Genomic DNA, 17,041 nt, shown 5'->3' with positions numbered 1-17,041 from the left:
CCATGGCCCCTGCCCTTAAGAGTCCTAATAGGGGAGAGACAAACATGCAAAGAACTAGGTGCAAACAAGGTATTTGCAGGTTAACTTGGTGATATCAGAGACCTTAGAATTAATGAGGACTAGAAATCTTGCAGCTGAGATTTTAGCTGAGACTTTGAAGAAAGCCTGGAGGTGAAGAGAAAGGTAGCTGGGTGGGGGAGCAGTGAGAGAAAGAGAAGATGGACTGGGGCAGACCTGCAGAGCAGAGGCTGGGAATGTAGAAGGGATGTGTCAGGAAAGGAGTAAGAAGTGGATGGGGTGGGAAGGGCTTTAAAAGCCAGTCACAGTTCTACATTGAATCCTGGAAGTGATGGATAGTCCCTGGAATTGCGTGAGTGATGGGAGAAGAGTGACATGATCCAGACTTTCACTTAAGGAAGGACTATCACCATGACAGTTCAAGAGAGAATAGACTAGAGTGGGAAGAGACAACAAGATAGGATGGAGCCTTGGAAAAATGCAAGATGACTTATCTGGCTGAGGACAGGGAGTAAAAGAAAGAACTCTGCCACCGAAACCCCAGAAGGGAAAGAGTTGTTTTGTGAAGGAAATTTGTATGGAGGTGATGGGAAACCATTGGATGTTCTTTTTAAATATAATTATTTTTCCCAGTTATATGTAAAAAAAAAATGGTCATATATATATATATATATATATATATATATATATATATATATATTCATTTTAGCATATTTCTTCATGAAACATTAGGAGAGAAAAATTGGAACAAAAGAAAAAATCACGAGAGAAAAAGAAACAAAAGAAAAAAAGAAAATAAAGTGAACATAGTATGTGTTTTATATTCAGTCTCCTTAGTTCTTTTTCTGGATGAAGATGGCATTTTCTGTACAAGTTTATTGGAACTGCTTTGGATCACTGAAATACTGAGAAGAACTAAGTCTTTTATAGTTGTTCATCGCACATTCTTGCTGTTATTGTGTACATTGTATTCCTAGTTTTATTTCATTCAGTACCAGTTCATGTAAATCTTTCCAGACTTTTCTAAAATCAGCTTAACATTTTTCATAAAACAGCAATATTCCATTACTTTCACACACCACAGCTTATTCAGCCATTCCCCAATTGATGGGTATCTACTCATTTTTCAGTTCCTTGCTGCCACAAAAAGAGCTGCTACAAACATTTGTGCACATGTGGGTCCTTTTTCCTCCTTCATAATTATCTTGGGATACAGATTCAGTAATGGCACTGATGGATCAACACAGTATGCACAGTAATGATAGCCTTTGGGGCATAGTTGCAAATTGCTCTCCAGAATGGTTGAATCAGTTCACAGCTCCACCAACAATGCATTAGTATCCCAGTTTTCCCATAACTCTTTCAACATTTCATTAGCTTTTTCTGTCATCTTGGCTAATCTGAAAGGTGTGAGATGGTATCTCATAGTTGTTTGAAATTTGTATTTCTCTGACTAATAGTGGTAGATGGCTTTAATTCTTCGTGTGTGTGTAAGGCCTTTATCAGAAACTGTAGCTATAAACATTCCCCCCCCCTTCTGCTAATTTTAGATGCATTGGTTTTGTTTGTGAGAAACTCTTTAATATAATCAAAGTTGTCCATTTTGCATTTAATAATGTTCTCTAGTTCTCTTTGGCCAAAAATTGCTCCCTTCTCCAAAGATCTGATAAGTAAAACTATTCCTTGCTCTCCTACTTTGCTTCCCACTGGATGTTTTTGAACCCAGGCGAGAGATGTCGGCTAAGACTTGGACATGTTTCATGGTGGCTGGTCTAGTGGGGAGGATATGAACAAGCATTGTGCCCTTGTGATTAAAGACCAAGGCTGTTGTGGAAATAGAATCAGCCAAACTTGGTGAATAGTTGGATGTGTGGGATGATTGAGAGCAAGGACTTCTGAATGACTCCGAGGTTTCAGTGGTGGTCCCTTGGCAGAAATAGGGAAGGGTTTGGGAAGAAATCGGGGTCTGATTTGGAATTCTCAAAACTTCCAAAATTTGGAAGCAAAGAAATAATAAGCATTTCTGGAAATAAAGTCATTGTACACAGAGATAAGAGATCTCATAGGTAATAAATTTGTTTTGTAACTTTGTCCTGAGTGTTTCATTTTGGCCTGCTTTCTATTCTCTGCTGTTACAAAAATGTTTCATTGCCCGTGGGGGGGGGGGGGGGGGGGGGGGGGGGGGGGGGGGGGGGGGGGGGGGATGTAGAGGGGGGATGCCAGGTGAATAACCTAATCCTCCAATTAAAAAAGAAAAAAAAATCCTAGTATAAGCTCTGTCTGGTCAAGTAGAGTCACTTCCTGCCTTGGCAGTATCAACAAATGGGACTGGTGAGGCTCAGGTCCTCACCTCCTTACCCCAGTTGTGATTAGTCCTTGCCCTGATCTCGCTTGGGGGGGAGGGGATGATTTGGGGGAGAGTGTGGCAGTGGCGTTAAAGTGACTTGTCTAGGTCTTGTGGCTAATGAGGACCTGAGGCCGCCTTTGAATTCGGGGCCACCTGACTCCTCGACCAATATTTTCCATTGCTCCTCGCTGCTTCCTCCATGAGTTTTCAGATTGATTTCTTTTCTGTGTAGGTGTTCCATTGTTCTGGTTTCACTAGCTTCACTTTCACCTTATTGTGTTGGGAAACCGTGGTCAGAAGGTGAACGTGAAAGAATGGAGCTCAGGGGAGGGACGGAGATGTCGTCTGCGGGATGGAGGTCATGGGTGAGTGCTCCGGAGGCAGGGAAAGGACCCGGGACAGACCCCAGAGCCTTGGAACGCTTAGTCCCGGAGCTGGACGGGGATCCTCCAGGACAGGAGCAGCCGGGCAGGAGAGCCCAGGGCGGGTCGGCAGTGCTAGGGCAAGCTTGGAGAGAGCGCTTGGCATTGGGGAAGTCGGAAAGTCGCACCTGGGGCTTGAGGTGGAAGGAAGGAGAAGCGGACTTCACTTGGCAGGAATATGGCGGGGAAAGGGAAGGGAGGGGCCGGTGGAATGATGGGAAAGTTGGGTTGTTTGCAAGGATGAGCAGGACCTGCAGGTGGAAATGATATTAATGGGGTAAAGGGGCAAGCCTTTACAAAGGACCCTGCCCTATGCGCTTTACAAAGAGAGGGTCATTTGGTCCTCACCAGAAACTGGCCTCCTCCCATTTTCCAGTTGAAGGAATTTAGGCAACCGGAGGTTGAGTGGCCCGGAGGAGGCTGGGGTTGGACCCGAGTGTGTCTGTGCCGGGCCTTCCTCCCCCCGAGAGACTCCCTCCTGTCTCTAGGTGGTAATTAGGCTGATGGAAGAGAGTAGAGTCAGAAAAACGAGTCACAATGAGAAGGGTCGAGTTGTCATTTGGGACTGGAGGGTGTGGGAGATGGTGAGATTTACAGGAGGAAAGAAAAGTGGGCTCCCAGTAGCCTCCAAGCTGAGCAGAGGCGCGAAGACTTCAGCTGTTGGGGGAGGGAAGCTGAGCATTGAGTAATTGGGGAGGAGTAAAGCGGTCGGCAGATTCCCCCCTCCCCACATACACAGGTACTGGATGAAGCTTGAGGGGTGATAGAACCCGGAGGTAGAAGCTCAGGAGCCCAGTGGGGCGGGAGGGGGAGGGCCGGGAGCAGAAGGGGCACCAGGAGTGGCCCGAGTTCCTGGGCGTCTATCCCTCTGTCCGACTCGAATACAAACGTGCAGGTGTTTTCAAAGGGGGGCGGTCATTTTCTTTTTCATCAGAACACTTGAGAAAATTCAGAATTTACCAGATGTCCATCAGGTGCTGGTTTTGCGGCCCTGCCCTTCCAGATCATCCCCTGTGTGGAAAGGCGGCCTGGGCTTTGTGCTGAGGCCCGGGAGCCTCCTAGGAAGGCGGCCGTGGTCCTTGTGGAGAAGCCGCCTCTGTCTGGCAAGGCAGACAGGCCCGGCCCTCCTGTGCCCAGCGGACAAGGCTCCCTCCTCTCGGAATCAGCCCCCACCGTGCTGTGGACCACCCCTCCACCCCGGACCGGTGCTTCATCCCGGGGCTTTCCACCCCTCCCTGATCTCTTCGCCCTCCTTCCTCGTCTGTGTCCTCGCCCTGGCCTCGCACATCCCCCCTTTTATGAGGCCTGTCCCTCGCCATCGCTTCAGTCTGCCATATACACAAACGGGATTGACCTTTCTACAAAGAGATTTGTTCACCTGAATGTGAGCTCGGGTGTACTCATCTGTGCTTCCAGAGCCTGCGCGTGATAGGTAGTCGACATTTAGTAAATGCTTACTGAATACCTGGCGGGGCGCTTAGATTTCATCAAAACACTGTTTAGCTAGTAGTTTATTTACCTTCTCAAAAAATTTCCTGAAGGACTGGGACCTTTTGAGTATTGTGCACCTATAATGATCTGCGTTTGTATTCTTCAGACCCCCTGAGTTATCCCTGTTCCTTACCTTCCAAAAAACATACTTTAAAGGCACGCCTAGATAGGGGCTGAGTACGGAGTGGACTGGGACATACCTCTGAAGAGCTCTCCCTTCCCTAAGTTAGATCCACCTCATTCTTAAACCTCTAAATTGCCTCAGTGCAATTATGTGAACATTACCTGTTAGTAGAAGTAGTAATTACAGCTTAATTGCTAGCTGTATTTGTTAATTTTTAAGCCAATATTTTTTTAAAGAGATTTATTGCTATAGGAGATGGATGAGTAGTTTTTTTTTTCAGTATTGGAAAATATAGAAATATCCTTTGATCTGGTTGCTTTTTTAAAAATAGTTTTTCGTGTTTGGTGAGGAATAAAAATTGATTGTATTTTTTTGTCCTGTCAAGTCCATTCTCTGATAAGGAAGCAGAAATTCAGTTTATGGAGAGGACATTCATATTTGAGGCAAAATCAACTGATATTTTATAGTTGTGTTGTAAAAACACATTGGATTGTCCATTAATATTACTTTCAAACCGGGGATTTTTTTTTTTTTTTTTTTTTTTTTTTTTTTTTTTTTTTTTACTGTTTACTGGTTTCCTTTTCTTTTCCCCAAGTTTGATCTGAAACAGATAAAAAAAATTTTTTTTTCAATGAAGAAATACTCCTTTCTTCCTTTCCCCTGTTGGAAAAAGAAGAAACACAAACTCTTGTAACAAACAAGCAAATATGCAAAACAAATATACATGGGGGCCATAATCGTCAATGTATGTCACAGATTTCATTTGGAGTCCATTACCTTGCTGCAGGAGCTACTAGCTTGCTTCATCATCAGTCCTCTGGAATTGTGGTTAGTTATTGCGTTGGCCCGAGTTCCTGAGTCTTTCAGAGTTGTTTGTCTGTTGTTATTGTACTTAGTGTTTTCTTTGCTCTACTCCTTTTGTTCTGTATCAGTTCATACAAGTCTGTCCAGGTTTCTCAGACATTGTTCCTTTCATACTTATGCCACATGAGTGTTCCTGCAATATCTTTACCAAAAAAAGAGTCGTTTAAAAAGTAATACCTGAACAAATGTAAAAGCTCACACTCTAAAACTCTCTCTCTCTCATATATATATAAATGTAAAATGCATGTGGATAATTTTCTATTTTCTGATCTCTTTGGTATAAAGATTTGGTAGTGGTACTGCTGGTTTAAAGGATTTATGCACAGTTAATCTACTTTGGGGCCATAGCCCTATATTGCTTTCCACAAGAGCTCTACCAATAGTGTAGGCTAATAATTGGTGTACCTGAAAAACAGGGAAAATGCCTGTGAAAGGTGGGGGTAAGAGAATGGATTTTTGTGGTGAGTTTGAATTTTAAGGACCACGCTTTAGTATTTTTACCAGAAGTTTGTCAATTCCTAGGAAATGGTATGGTAAGATTTTACATCCAAATTCAGGTGAGTTTCCCTAATTGTCCATCAGTGTGCGTTTTGCACAGATTTGTAGGCTTCTAAGTGCCGATTTTGCTGTCTTGATGTCATGAACCGTGAGCTCTATCTCTCTTTCCCTCAGTTGTGACGACAATGCCATTTTTGAGTTTGCTCTTCCTTTTTGTTTTTTCTGAAACAGGGTCCTGGTATGTGTAGGGAAGTGATGCTGCCTGAAGGTGACTCTGCTGCCTTTCTTCTGTGCTATCCTCTCCCTCTCTTTTGATCTTCTGGTAAAAACTTGACTCTGAATCAAGAAGACATTGCTTTCCATCCTTTCTTGAAACAGAGTGCCTCAGGCATGCAAATAAAAATGAAGCCTAGCTTCAGCCCTTCCACTAGAAGGAACTGTGACTGTGTCTATACTGGGGGCAAGGCAAAAAAGATAATTCAAGTAATTTGGAATGTTATTTAAATAAAACACCAACCTGATGGCATTTGATAACTCAGTATATACAGCCATAACCATTTTTGCCTTTAAAGCTTTGATTCTGTACTTACTTGATCCAAATTGCTTCAAGGACCAAAAATGAATTATTGACCCAGTCTAGACCCACCCACGTGTTAGAAGAGAAAGGCAGACCCCGGTGGGGAAAGCTGCCATCCATGTGTGGAAGGTCTCCGTCTTGCCTGCTCCTGGCGAGTCCCTCCCTGATCTCATGCACACTCTCCCCCCCAGACTGGCCGTCCCAGAAAACAGAGGAGCCTTGGAGAGGTCTCAGGAGCTCCCTGGGCTCGACAGGGGTCTCCCGGCTGGGAGGGTGGCTGGCTGGTTCGCATGGCTGAGCTTGAATCCATGGCCTGGTCTGTCACCTGCAGGGGGCTGTGGCGGGGGGGCTCACGCCTCTTGTGTCCTTGCAGGTTTGATCTTGCTCTTCTACTTGGCCTTCTATGGCTTCCTCGCCGCACTCTTCACATTTACCATGTGGGTTATGCTGCAGACTCTGAGTGACGAAACTCCAAAATACCGGGACCAGATTTCCAGCCCAGGTAAGTGTGGTGACACCGTGGGGGTTCCTCTCCAGCTTTTTGCTCCAAATTGGCAGTGGAAGCTTTAGATGGTTTCCATGAGAACATAATTTGACAGTAGAAATCCTCAGTACCAAGTACCTAATATCTGGGAACTCTGAGGTGTTTGTTTTGGTTGGTTTTTGGGGGAAGGGGACTGGCTGGCTGTGGCTGGAGTGTGGTAGGGCCTCGAGAGGGCCAGGCTCCAGATTTGGGGGCTGAGTGGCCTCCACAAATCTGTTTCCTTTCCTCAATTGTTAAGTAGAGATCATAGCATCTAACTCCCAGAGTTGTGAGGAGGGAAAAGGAGGTAACATTTAGAAGCTTTTGGGACATTGCCTGGCCCATAAGAAGTTCTTAATAAATACTTGTTTCTTTGCAGGTACTTCAAAGAAACAAATTAATATGGCTTGATCTTGCTTCTCATTATTGGTACTGATTTCCAGGGTTTTATGACCCCCCCCCCAACAAATCCTGATTCCTTTACAAAATCAATTAGAAACTCATATTGACGGATATAATTAAGCTAAAATGAATGTGGTTGGGAGGGAAGGGGGAGAAAACATCCTTTTTACAAATTGGAACTTTTTGGTCTGATCCTCCCAGCTCCCCCAACTGTAGGTCAGTTAGTGATTAATTCTTTTGTAATTGATATAGCCTGCACATGGTGTCCAAGACAGCCCTCCTCCTCTCACCCCCCCCCCCCCCAACTTCCTTTTGGCCTGGCTACTTCCTAGATTGAGTCAGGAGGTGGAGAAATTAACTATAGTTCCGGGAGGGGGGAGGACTGAAATGTCATCTGAAAATGATGATGGAATGGGATTCTTAGAGTCAGAAGCCAGACGGCTGTAACCACCAATAAACTGGACAGACATAAGCTGATGAAAAAGCTGTGCCCCGGCTGGGCTTTCAGAGAGAGACTGATCTTGAATTTGATGATCAGGCTTTATGTCCAGATTCGGTTTATTGGAAATTATTTTATTCAAGTTACTTTTGATTACGACTTTAAAATGACCAATTTCTTTGTGATTTTTTTTGTTTAACCTGTTTAAACCTTTCTGTGGGTTACCCTAAAACTGTAGTTTCATTGATATTAATGTTCTGTTCTTCTACCTACCATATGTTAATGAGGAATTTATGATATCCTAGTAGAGAACCAGTTGGTAAGAATTTCAACACAAAGGGTACAGCATAAACATACAATATAATATACAGTATAAACATACGATGCTAATAATTATATCAAGAATCTCAAATACCCTTTACATGAAGAGTCCAGGAATTCTAGTTAGTGGTAATTTAGTGAGCAGGTTGGAGTCTTTTGAGGGGGGAGGTGGCGTTTATATGGGGCCTTTGGATTTTTCCCAATTGCTAATTAAAATTGGAAGGTAAAAATTGATTTTTTTTTAATCTTTTGACTTTGCAGGGCTTACAATTGTCCCCAAACCACCCGGTGCATTAGAGTTTTCTCTCAATATCTCTAAACCAGCAACCTATGAAAACTATATTGATGCCATTAAGGAATTTTTACGAGGTGAGATTGTTTTCTTTTAAATACTTTTTTTAAAAAAGTGATTGATTCAAATTCAGTTTCTAACAGAGAGGAAAAGGTCTGTTCTGTATTCCTATTTCATTTTAAATAAAAAGAACAACTAATAATAAAATGGTGATCTGCTATTTATTCTGGCTCACCAATATACTTTAAGCAAGTTACAAAACATATAAAGAGACATAATTTTCATGGACAGTTTATTGAATCTGTCTTTTAGAGTAAATTTTATTGGTTGTTCTTGAAAGTTCTGTTTAGAAGAACATGGATGCACTGGTCAATATGATGAATCTATAGTAATTAAAATAGGGAGTCTGATTATTTAAGAGCTCTATAGAGGAGCAAATAAAATGTGTCTGGCTGGCCATTTTTAAAAAGAGAAGAATATGTATGATGCAAGAATTTTCTTTTGGGCTGTGGGACTATTTCTTGAAGTTAAATAATCTTTTTACTATTAAGACCACTGTAGAAATACTTTTTAGTACTTTCATCATCAACTTTACATAATTCTAATCGGTATGTATGCATTATCTTTCTAGACCAACTAATATTGTTTGCCTCACTCATAATTCTTTGCTTTTTACCCTATCCTTGGATAAAAGATGGGTGGGAGGGATGTGAGTGATTACTCTGACAAAGCATTTTCATTTGCCCTTCATTGCTACCTTGTAAGGAATGCTGTGACAGCTTTCAGAGCTGATGGAATTAGCCAGCCAATCAGTGTGCATTTATTAAACACCATCTGTATGCTAGGGACAGTACAAGATGTTGGAGCTAAGAGCAAAATGAATCAATCCACGTTCTCAAGGGAGTGTATGTTCTGAAGAGATAGACAAGAATGTGTGTGTATATGCACATACATATAAGTATATAGAAAAAATACAAAGTAGTTAAAAGGGAATTTGGGAGGGGGACGATATAAGATATTATTGGATGAGGGAAAAAATTCACCTATGAGGTTCTTAATATAAAATTATAATAAGGATAATTTGATGTTTAATGCCAGGAATATTTTTTTAGATCAGGGGTACCTGAAGTGCCTGGAAAACTCGCATGGTCTTGGTGAATTTCAGGGAGTCCTTGAAATTTTATGGGGGCGGGGAGGAATGTTATATCTTTATTTCAATAATTGGCTTTATATAGAATCCTCTGTATTTCACTTTATGCATTTAAAAACATTCTAAGAAGGGGTGTCTCTGCATCAGTAGACTACCAAAAGGAGGGTGAGATACAAAAACCCCCCAACCTCCCTCCCCCCCCCAAAAAAAAAACAACAAGATTTAAGAAGCCTGTTTTAGGTAGATGGAATAACTAAAGATTAGACTATTTTCTTTTCTTTAAAAATGGTGACATAAAAATGACTTAATTTTCACTATCTAGTTAAATATTTTATTTATTTTACCCTAATGTGAGAATAACTTTTCCTCACATTTGTCTTCTTAAATATTTGTCTTCTTGATTTTACTCATTTTATTTCGATCTACCTATTTTAAAAATTGCAGATAGACTTTATGGTAGATTGGGACTGAAAAAAATTCATGTCCATGTTATTCATGTGTCCACACAGAATAAATGTTGTCCGTAACACAGACCTTGGGTAAAATTTTATTTTATTTGTGTGTCAAATAAAGCTTTTCCATCTCCTTTGGAATCTGACAAAACTCTATTCAGAAAGTTTTATGGATGAAGCCTCCTTGAACTTAAGTGTTCACAGAAGTCAGACCTGAAATCAGTCGGTGCTTTTAGTGAAACACCAACCACAGGGAGGTCTCTTTGGGACTCCAGCCTTTGTTCACGGAGGTCTCTTTGGGACTCCAGCCTTTGCTCACTGAAACCTAAATTTTTGGAAAGTCAGTACTTGTTGGAGGAAAAATCTGGACTTCTCAAATGTTTCTGTGCAGGAGGTATACTAAGTATCAGGCTCTAGGAAGATACAAAGATATGTAGCCTGATGTGTTGGTTTTCTCTCTGAATTTATTAGACTGGTAAAGTCTTGGCGTGTTTGTTGTTCTGGCCATTATGAACTTAACAAATTTTTTGCCGTTCCCTCATTTACCCAAGAGAGGCCACTGGTAACAGTTTTGTGAGGAGCAGTCTAGAAAGGGAAAAATTAAGAAATGGCTTTTTGAATTAATGAAATGTTAACTTGGAGATTACCCGAGAATAAAGTAAATCTGTGTGTAAATATACAGATTATAGTTGATTGGCATGGACCTCATTTTCGGTATGATAATTTATGTGGTCAAAGTGAGAAACCTACAACTGGTCTCGTGCTATCATTGACAATAAAATCAGTTAACATGTCATATTTGACATCAAATTTAAAATGACTACTTATCTGATCCCTAAAAAGGAACAGTTTAAAAAAAGTTTGCGATTATAGCACTTGTGTGATAGAGTAATGAATTAGTGTGGAGATATTTGATTTTGAAATCTTTTCACTAAAACCATACATAGAAAATCTGTTTATATTTGGGTCAGTTCAAGATTGATGTAGTAATAATAAATGGTTATTTCTTTTTATCCCATTAAGAATATGAAGGCAAGAAACAAGAACATCTTTTACAGTGTCGTAATGGAACGTTTTTTGAACAGGATAACATCTTTCCTAAAAAGACTTGTAAATTTTCTCTTGAAACCCTCGGTCCCTGCTCTGGATTGAATGATGTCAACTTTGGCTATCCTGATGGAAATCCTTGTATTTTTGTGAAAATGAATAGAGTAAGTCCTTGTTGGGGGACCGGGAGCTTGGGGCTTCAGTAATGAATAGGATTCTTTCCAAAATGGAATGAAATACTGTTTGTCAGTTGACAAACACTTTCAATCACTCAAGAAAACTTCTGACTGATCATTGCAACATGATTCTTTGCCATAATATGATACATCTCCACACTAGCAGAAACAAACCGAGCACCATTTGATCTAACGAAGGAGAATCCAAACTAGTATCCGGCTTTAACGTAGAATACGCTGCTGGCCCCTTTGCTATATTTATATGTTTATATATATTTGCTATATTATGGGTGATGTTTAACTAGTGTTTTAAAAACAACAAAAAAATGAAATGATATATGGATATAGGAAAACGGCCATTTTACAAATTTAGTAATATGGGCCTCTTATTTTTTTTATAGTTATTAGGTTATTTTGATTAAGATATGTAAATTAAACTAATATGTTACATTGATGCTTTCATGAATTTTATTTTATACAAGTCAAATTAATGTCAAATGATAAATTCTTTGTTTAAATGACAGTGTGAGGATATTCCATTTTTTCTGTACTATTTAATAATTAAGTCCATGTATGATTGTGAGGGTGGCCTTAGGCAGCATCTCATTCTGTCAGTTGGAGAATCAGGGGTGGCATAAAGACATTAGCTGCTGGGGCTGCAGCAGGGGCATGTGGTATGTATTAGTGTTCCATACAGTGACACCATGATGTTTGTTTTTATTGCTGATATAACCCCCAAAACCGAGACGTTTTGTTCACTCAAAAATAGCAGCAACACTAAAATATCTTAGTTCAGTATTCTCCTCTTTGAATGTCACTGGAAATAACTTAATGTAAATGTTTTTCCAAATGTTCAGTTAGTGATTTGAGGAATACGTTATTTGGGAAATACTGGCAGTAGCACTCTACTATTTGATAATTGTTTATCAGGATTCCCTTAGCAGCAGAGTTCTTTATTTTTTGTGATTGATGCAAACTAGATGTGTGCAGCACAGGTAGCACTGGTGTCAAATTCAAGTAGACACTTCCTTGCCACTTAATTAAAATGATCTGTGTTTGTTATATTTTTATTTATTTTGTTAAACATTTTCCATTTGCATTTTAATATGATTCAAGCTACACTCAGCAGTATTGGGGGTCCCACAGGACCATAAGACATTAAATATATTCCTGAGTTATCTGAAACAAATGTATTTAATTGGCAGACACAAGGTTTCTAGGGGGTATGAAAACAGCAAGCATGAATAGTGAAAGAAACCTAGACAAAAATAAAAATGTCAACATCTGCTATGTTAGATTCCCCCTCTTAACATAACTTAATGTCAGCTTGTACCCCAGCACCAGAAAATAAAAGGGTTCTATTGGATGGGGGGGAAACAAGAAAATCTTATTTTTATGTGTGATATGAAAAATAATCATGTTTTCTTTACCTTAGATAATTGGATTGAGGCCTCAAGGAGAACCCAGGATAGTGTGTGCAGTTAAGGTTAGTATCATATTGAAAACAATTATGTTTTTAACTTTTCACAGATATAGGTCTCAAATCTGAAAAAACGTCTTTTTCTTTTGATGTTTAGACAATAGTGTGCCACTAAATTAGTTCCTTAATGCTAAGAAAGGCCCAGGGGCTTAGTAGCAAGAGTTTAGAATATGGAACCTAGATTATTGGCCCAAACACAAGCTTAGCTCATGGCCTTAGTGGACCCCAGAGCGACTTCTTCTCTAGGTTCAATGCAGATACTGCCTTTAGTTGATACCTGTGCATTAATACTGCCTTATGTGATTGATTTCCTTCCATTAGACTGTTAGTTTTAGTAAAATTTATTATATAATTTTAATATTGTAACCTGTTTTGTTTTTTTCTTCATGCTGCAAGTCCAATCTAGACAAATAGAAATAATGGGTAAGAGTTTCTTAGAGAAACTGTTTAGTTGTAAAACAACTAATCTACACACATTAGCATGAGAAGTGTGAGGTGTCAGTTGATCTCTTAGTTTAATTATATTTATATTGCTTGTGAACTTGCTTCTAGAAGGGTTTTCTATTTTCTTATAATCCATAAGTGTTTAAGGTGAAAGACTTAAAACAAAAAAAGCCAATTCCTGGTTTCTGAGTTGAACTCTCTTACACACCTGAACAATGAGCCATTACGTTTCCTCCCTATGCCTGTCAGTTCAGCAGGAAACTTAAATAAAAAAGCACTTCCCTGAAAATCAAATACCCTATCTGATATGAAGGTTTTATTGATGACTAAATTTTTCTGAACTCAGCACATATTGGGGGCTACAATACTATCACTTGATAGAGGCCATATGTGTAGATTTTCTGGGTTTCTCCCTCAAAATATTTCTTTCTTTTGAAGGATTCCATAGAAAATAATGGAACTATTATTTGTCAAATTAATTTTGTTTTTACTAGGATAAATTGTGTAAAGGAAGAACCAAATGTAATCTAGAAGACTGATTGTCTAGCCCTTTTACTTTCAAAACATATAATTTTTAATGATAGTTACTATTTCCTACTCAGTTAGAAAAAGATTTTCACTTTAGACCTTATATTTAGCTAAACAATTTCAGTTGTAGCTTGTATGTTCTTTAGCTGATATTTTCTCATTTGTTTTTATTATAAGGATTTTTACAAAGACAAAAACTTGCAGGATCTAAATGAATTTCATTTCAAAAAGTCAGTGTTCAGTTTTAGTCCTTAAGTCCCTAACTTGCAGACAGGGATGACAGAGGGAGACCTCCTCTGGGCGCCCCCAGCCCTCCATTGCAGCGGGTCCGAAGAGGGAGCAGCGTGGGCTGGGCCGGCACTGACACGGGGGCATCCTCCCAAAGCTTTAACGTCATCCCCGTCTGTTAGTTTTGCTCACGACTTAGACAAATCTCACACATCCACCTACAATAAAGGGTGGGAGGGCGTTCGGTGACCTCCCCCCCAGTGGGGGCCCAGCTGCGCCCTCCAGCCTTCTCTAACGGAAGGCCCCCAGCCTCCGTCCTGCGGCCCCTCTTCGGGCCTTGGTGACAACGTTAGTTAGTGAAGTGAGCGGGGCCGGCTCAACGGCTGCAGGTCCTCTCCTGTTAACGGGAAACCGCCCCACACCATGCGGGGACGTTGGGACCCAAGGAACTTCTGGTGAAAAACGGGACTCTGGTGAATGGTGGCAGTGGTTGGGGAAAATCACATGCTGCAAAGGGGCTCCGACGTGGCTTCAGCGAGTCGTAGGGCGCGGGCCCTCCTCGCCCTTGCAGCCCAGGCCGCCCCGCCGCGCTCGGGGAAGCTTTGGTCCGAGCGGACCCGGTCTCAGTCACGGGGCCGCCCTGGCAGGTGTAGAGGTAGAGATGGAGGCCAGATGTCGCTTTCCCGCTCCGATCACCACGTGTGCTTCCTTGTGCAGCAGTCCAGCTCTTGGGATGCCGCGGGGTAAGGAGCTTTATTTTTAAGCAAGTCCTTGAGTAGTGCTTTGTGGTGTGTGCGCTGTGGTTGGGGTGAGTGGCGTAGACCTGTGGGTGCTTATGAGCCAGTCGTTGCATCCTGGATCCGAACCGCTTAGAAAGAGTCAGGATGGGGCAAGTCCCTGGAGCACCTCCTGCCTCCCCCCACCCCCCATAGGAATACATCCCTTTTAGGATCAGGCCACCTGAGAGAGAACAAGACAGAAATCATCCTAAATCGTTAGATAAGAACGTGAGCTATAGGGAAAATCTGACCATGAGATCTTGGATGTTCATCTAGTGCAGGAGCCATGGCTGTGTGTGTTCCCATCCATCCATATATGAGAGTATATAATATAAAGCGTACACCTCCATCCCACCAAAGAGAGAACATTTAGCTTGGCTCAGATAATACTTTTAGATAACTAAGATTTTTACTACTTGGATCTGTACATGGCAGCAATACCGAGTGGGGCCTTTGTGGCTCTTTCAGAGCGGGGTTTGAATCAGAATTGTTATCTGTTCTGTAGTAGAAGGTACATCAATTGGTGTCCACACTTGTTGTGACTTGTATAGTTTCGGTTGTAAATCTTGACTTAAATAGGACAAGTGACAAGTTTTCTTTCTCTTATCACTTCCCCCCCATATGCCATTAATAATTGAGATTTCTTTCATATACTTATGATTTCATTCGTTGAAAGGATTTTTTTATGTTTTAAATTTCAGGAAGGAACAGAAGTAAATCTAGCAACTTTCCCCAAAGATGGAAGGCTTGATTTAATGTATTTTCCATATTATGGGAAAAAGTTGCACGTAAGTATGCTTTGGTTTTTAGCTCTCTTGGCCTTTATGGCAAGTTGAATATAGCTTTTTCTCAAAATTCAATAAAGTGGATTTTTGTAGCGCAAGTTCTCTTCTGTCCTTCTGTTTTAAAACCCTAGTTATAAATAACCTCATGTTCTGTGAGGAAAGGGATAATGTAGTAGCTAGGCTTGAGCACCAAGGGTAGATGCTTTCTAATTGGAAAACTATGGGACCATTTTTCAATTTTGGGAATCGCCTCTCTGTGGTTACACCCTTTGGTAGAGCATCACCATTTCTTTTATCTTAGAATTCCCAATGTCTTAAATCTGGTTCTTTTCTCCAGGAATCTGCAACAACTATAAAAGAACCAGGTTAGAATATCATGGTCATGGGTCTCGGTGGGCTCTGCACAAATACAGATTATGGGGGGAGGAGGGAAGGACGTCCCTAGAATGAGGAAGGACATTGGTTTAAATCTTACCTCTTATCTCCGTGTCTGTCCTTAGTCAGGTCTCTTTGGGCCCTCAGGTCACTCCTGTCAAATGAGAGCATTGCCTCGATGGCCACTAAAGTGTCTTCCTGTTAACAAATGCTCATCAAGCTGGATGTGGCTTGTTGTGTGTGGTGAACTTTGCCTGGTTCTCCATTAAGTCTTGACTCTGTTATTTGTTTCATTTGCTTTCCTATTCTCCTTTGCCCTTCTCCATGCCAATTATTACTCTGTTCTCTCTGTTTGCCAGGTGAACTATCGACAGCCCGTAGTTGCTCTCCAGGTCCAGTTTCAGAGCTACAACCAAGAAGTGTCAATAGAATGTAAGATTGAAGGGTCACCCAATCTAAGAAACCAGGATGAGCGTGACAAGTTCTTGGGACGAGTTGCCTTCAAAATCTCACTGACTCAATAGTATGAGTAGAACATCTCCACAAAATAAACGTGTTGTCTATCTTCATGTTGTATCAGCTGGACCTGCCATTCTAGAATTGGAAGCCACCTTGGAGAAATTTTAAGGTGGTACATGATGTTTGGGGTAGCATAATAATGTGCTTCCAGATCATAATGTGTAATGTCCTCAAAGTAACTGCCTTTTGCCTTTGCCTGCCCCATTGGACCAGTGTGCAGACATAGACATGTCATATTAGGGACCTGTAAATAGCTGATTCAAAACGTGTAATAATGGTGGTCTTGTCCTGTTCTCATGTGGTTTTATCTCCAAGTGTCTATAAAGCTTAATGTGCTGTGCTATGTAAATATTTTATTGATTTAACACTGGTTTAACTGTCATTATCTCAATGCCAACACCTTTAGGGATCAAATGATTAAAAAAAAAGGTACCTGACCAACCTAAAAGTGATTTATAACTCTGCAAGAATTGTGGTGTGTGGAGACACCTTAAATTTTGTGTGTGAGGAGGAAGATAAATAAAAGTGGATTTTAAAAGTGTCAGCATGGAGTTTTTGAAATTATTTTAAAAGGTTGAATTGGTTTGGATCTTGAGTACAAAAAAAAAAAAAGATTTTTGAATTTAAAAAACGTCAGTTGATGGTATTATGTGGCCCCCTTCAACTTGCCTTAGGTGAGTTAGGCAAACATATCAGCATACAAAAATACAAAATATAAAATCTTAACACTTAATAAGTAAATCAGCCAGTAATCATTTAT

The 17,041-nt window shown here is 40.8% G+C and overlaps 1 protein-coding gene across 3 annotated transcripts in view; it reads left to right on the top strand.

Annotated features, from left to right (window-relative positions):
- ATP1B3 (ATPase Na+/K+ transporting subunit beta 3) overlaps positions 1-16,825 on the top strand; it is a 33,077-nt gene extending 16,252 nt beyond the window's left edge. For 2 of the 3 annotated variants that reach the window (XM_031957857.1, XM_031957859.1), the window contains exons 2-7: positions 6,715-6,843; positions 8,288-8,395; positions 10,944-11,131; positions 12,579-12,629; positions 15,304-15,390; positions 16,122-16,825. In XM_031957857.1, coding sequence (XP_031813717.1) covers positions 6,715-6,843; positions 8,288-8,395; positions 10,944-11,131; positions 12,579-12,629; positions 15,304-15,390; positions 16,122-16,286 — 728 coding nt within the window. In that variant the 3' untranslated portion in view covers positions 16,287-16,825. Of the gene's footprint in view, positions 1-6,714; positions 6,844-8,287; positions 8,396-10,943; positions 11,132-12,578; positions 12,630-15,303; positions 15,391-15,688; positions 15,753-16,121 lie in introns of all 3 variants that reach the window. The other variant, XM_031957858.1, reaches the window with a different exon arrangement.
- The last annotated feature ends 216 nt before the right edge of the window (positions 16,826-17,041 follow it).

The sequence above is a fragment of the Sarcophilus harrisii genome, chromosome 3, assembly GCF_902635505.1.
Source record: "Sarcophilus harrisii chromosome 3, mSarHar1.11, whole genome shotgun sequence".
Classification (NCBI taxonomy): domain Eukaryota; kingdom Metazoa; phylum Chordata; class Mammalia; order Dasyuromorphia; family Dasyuridae; genus Sarcophilus; species Sarcophilus harrisii.
Note: the sequence above shows the minus strand (reverse complement) of the source record. Positions and strands in the feature narration are given on the sequence as shown.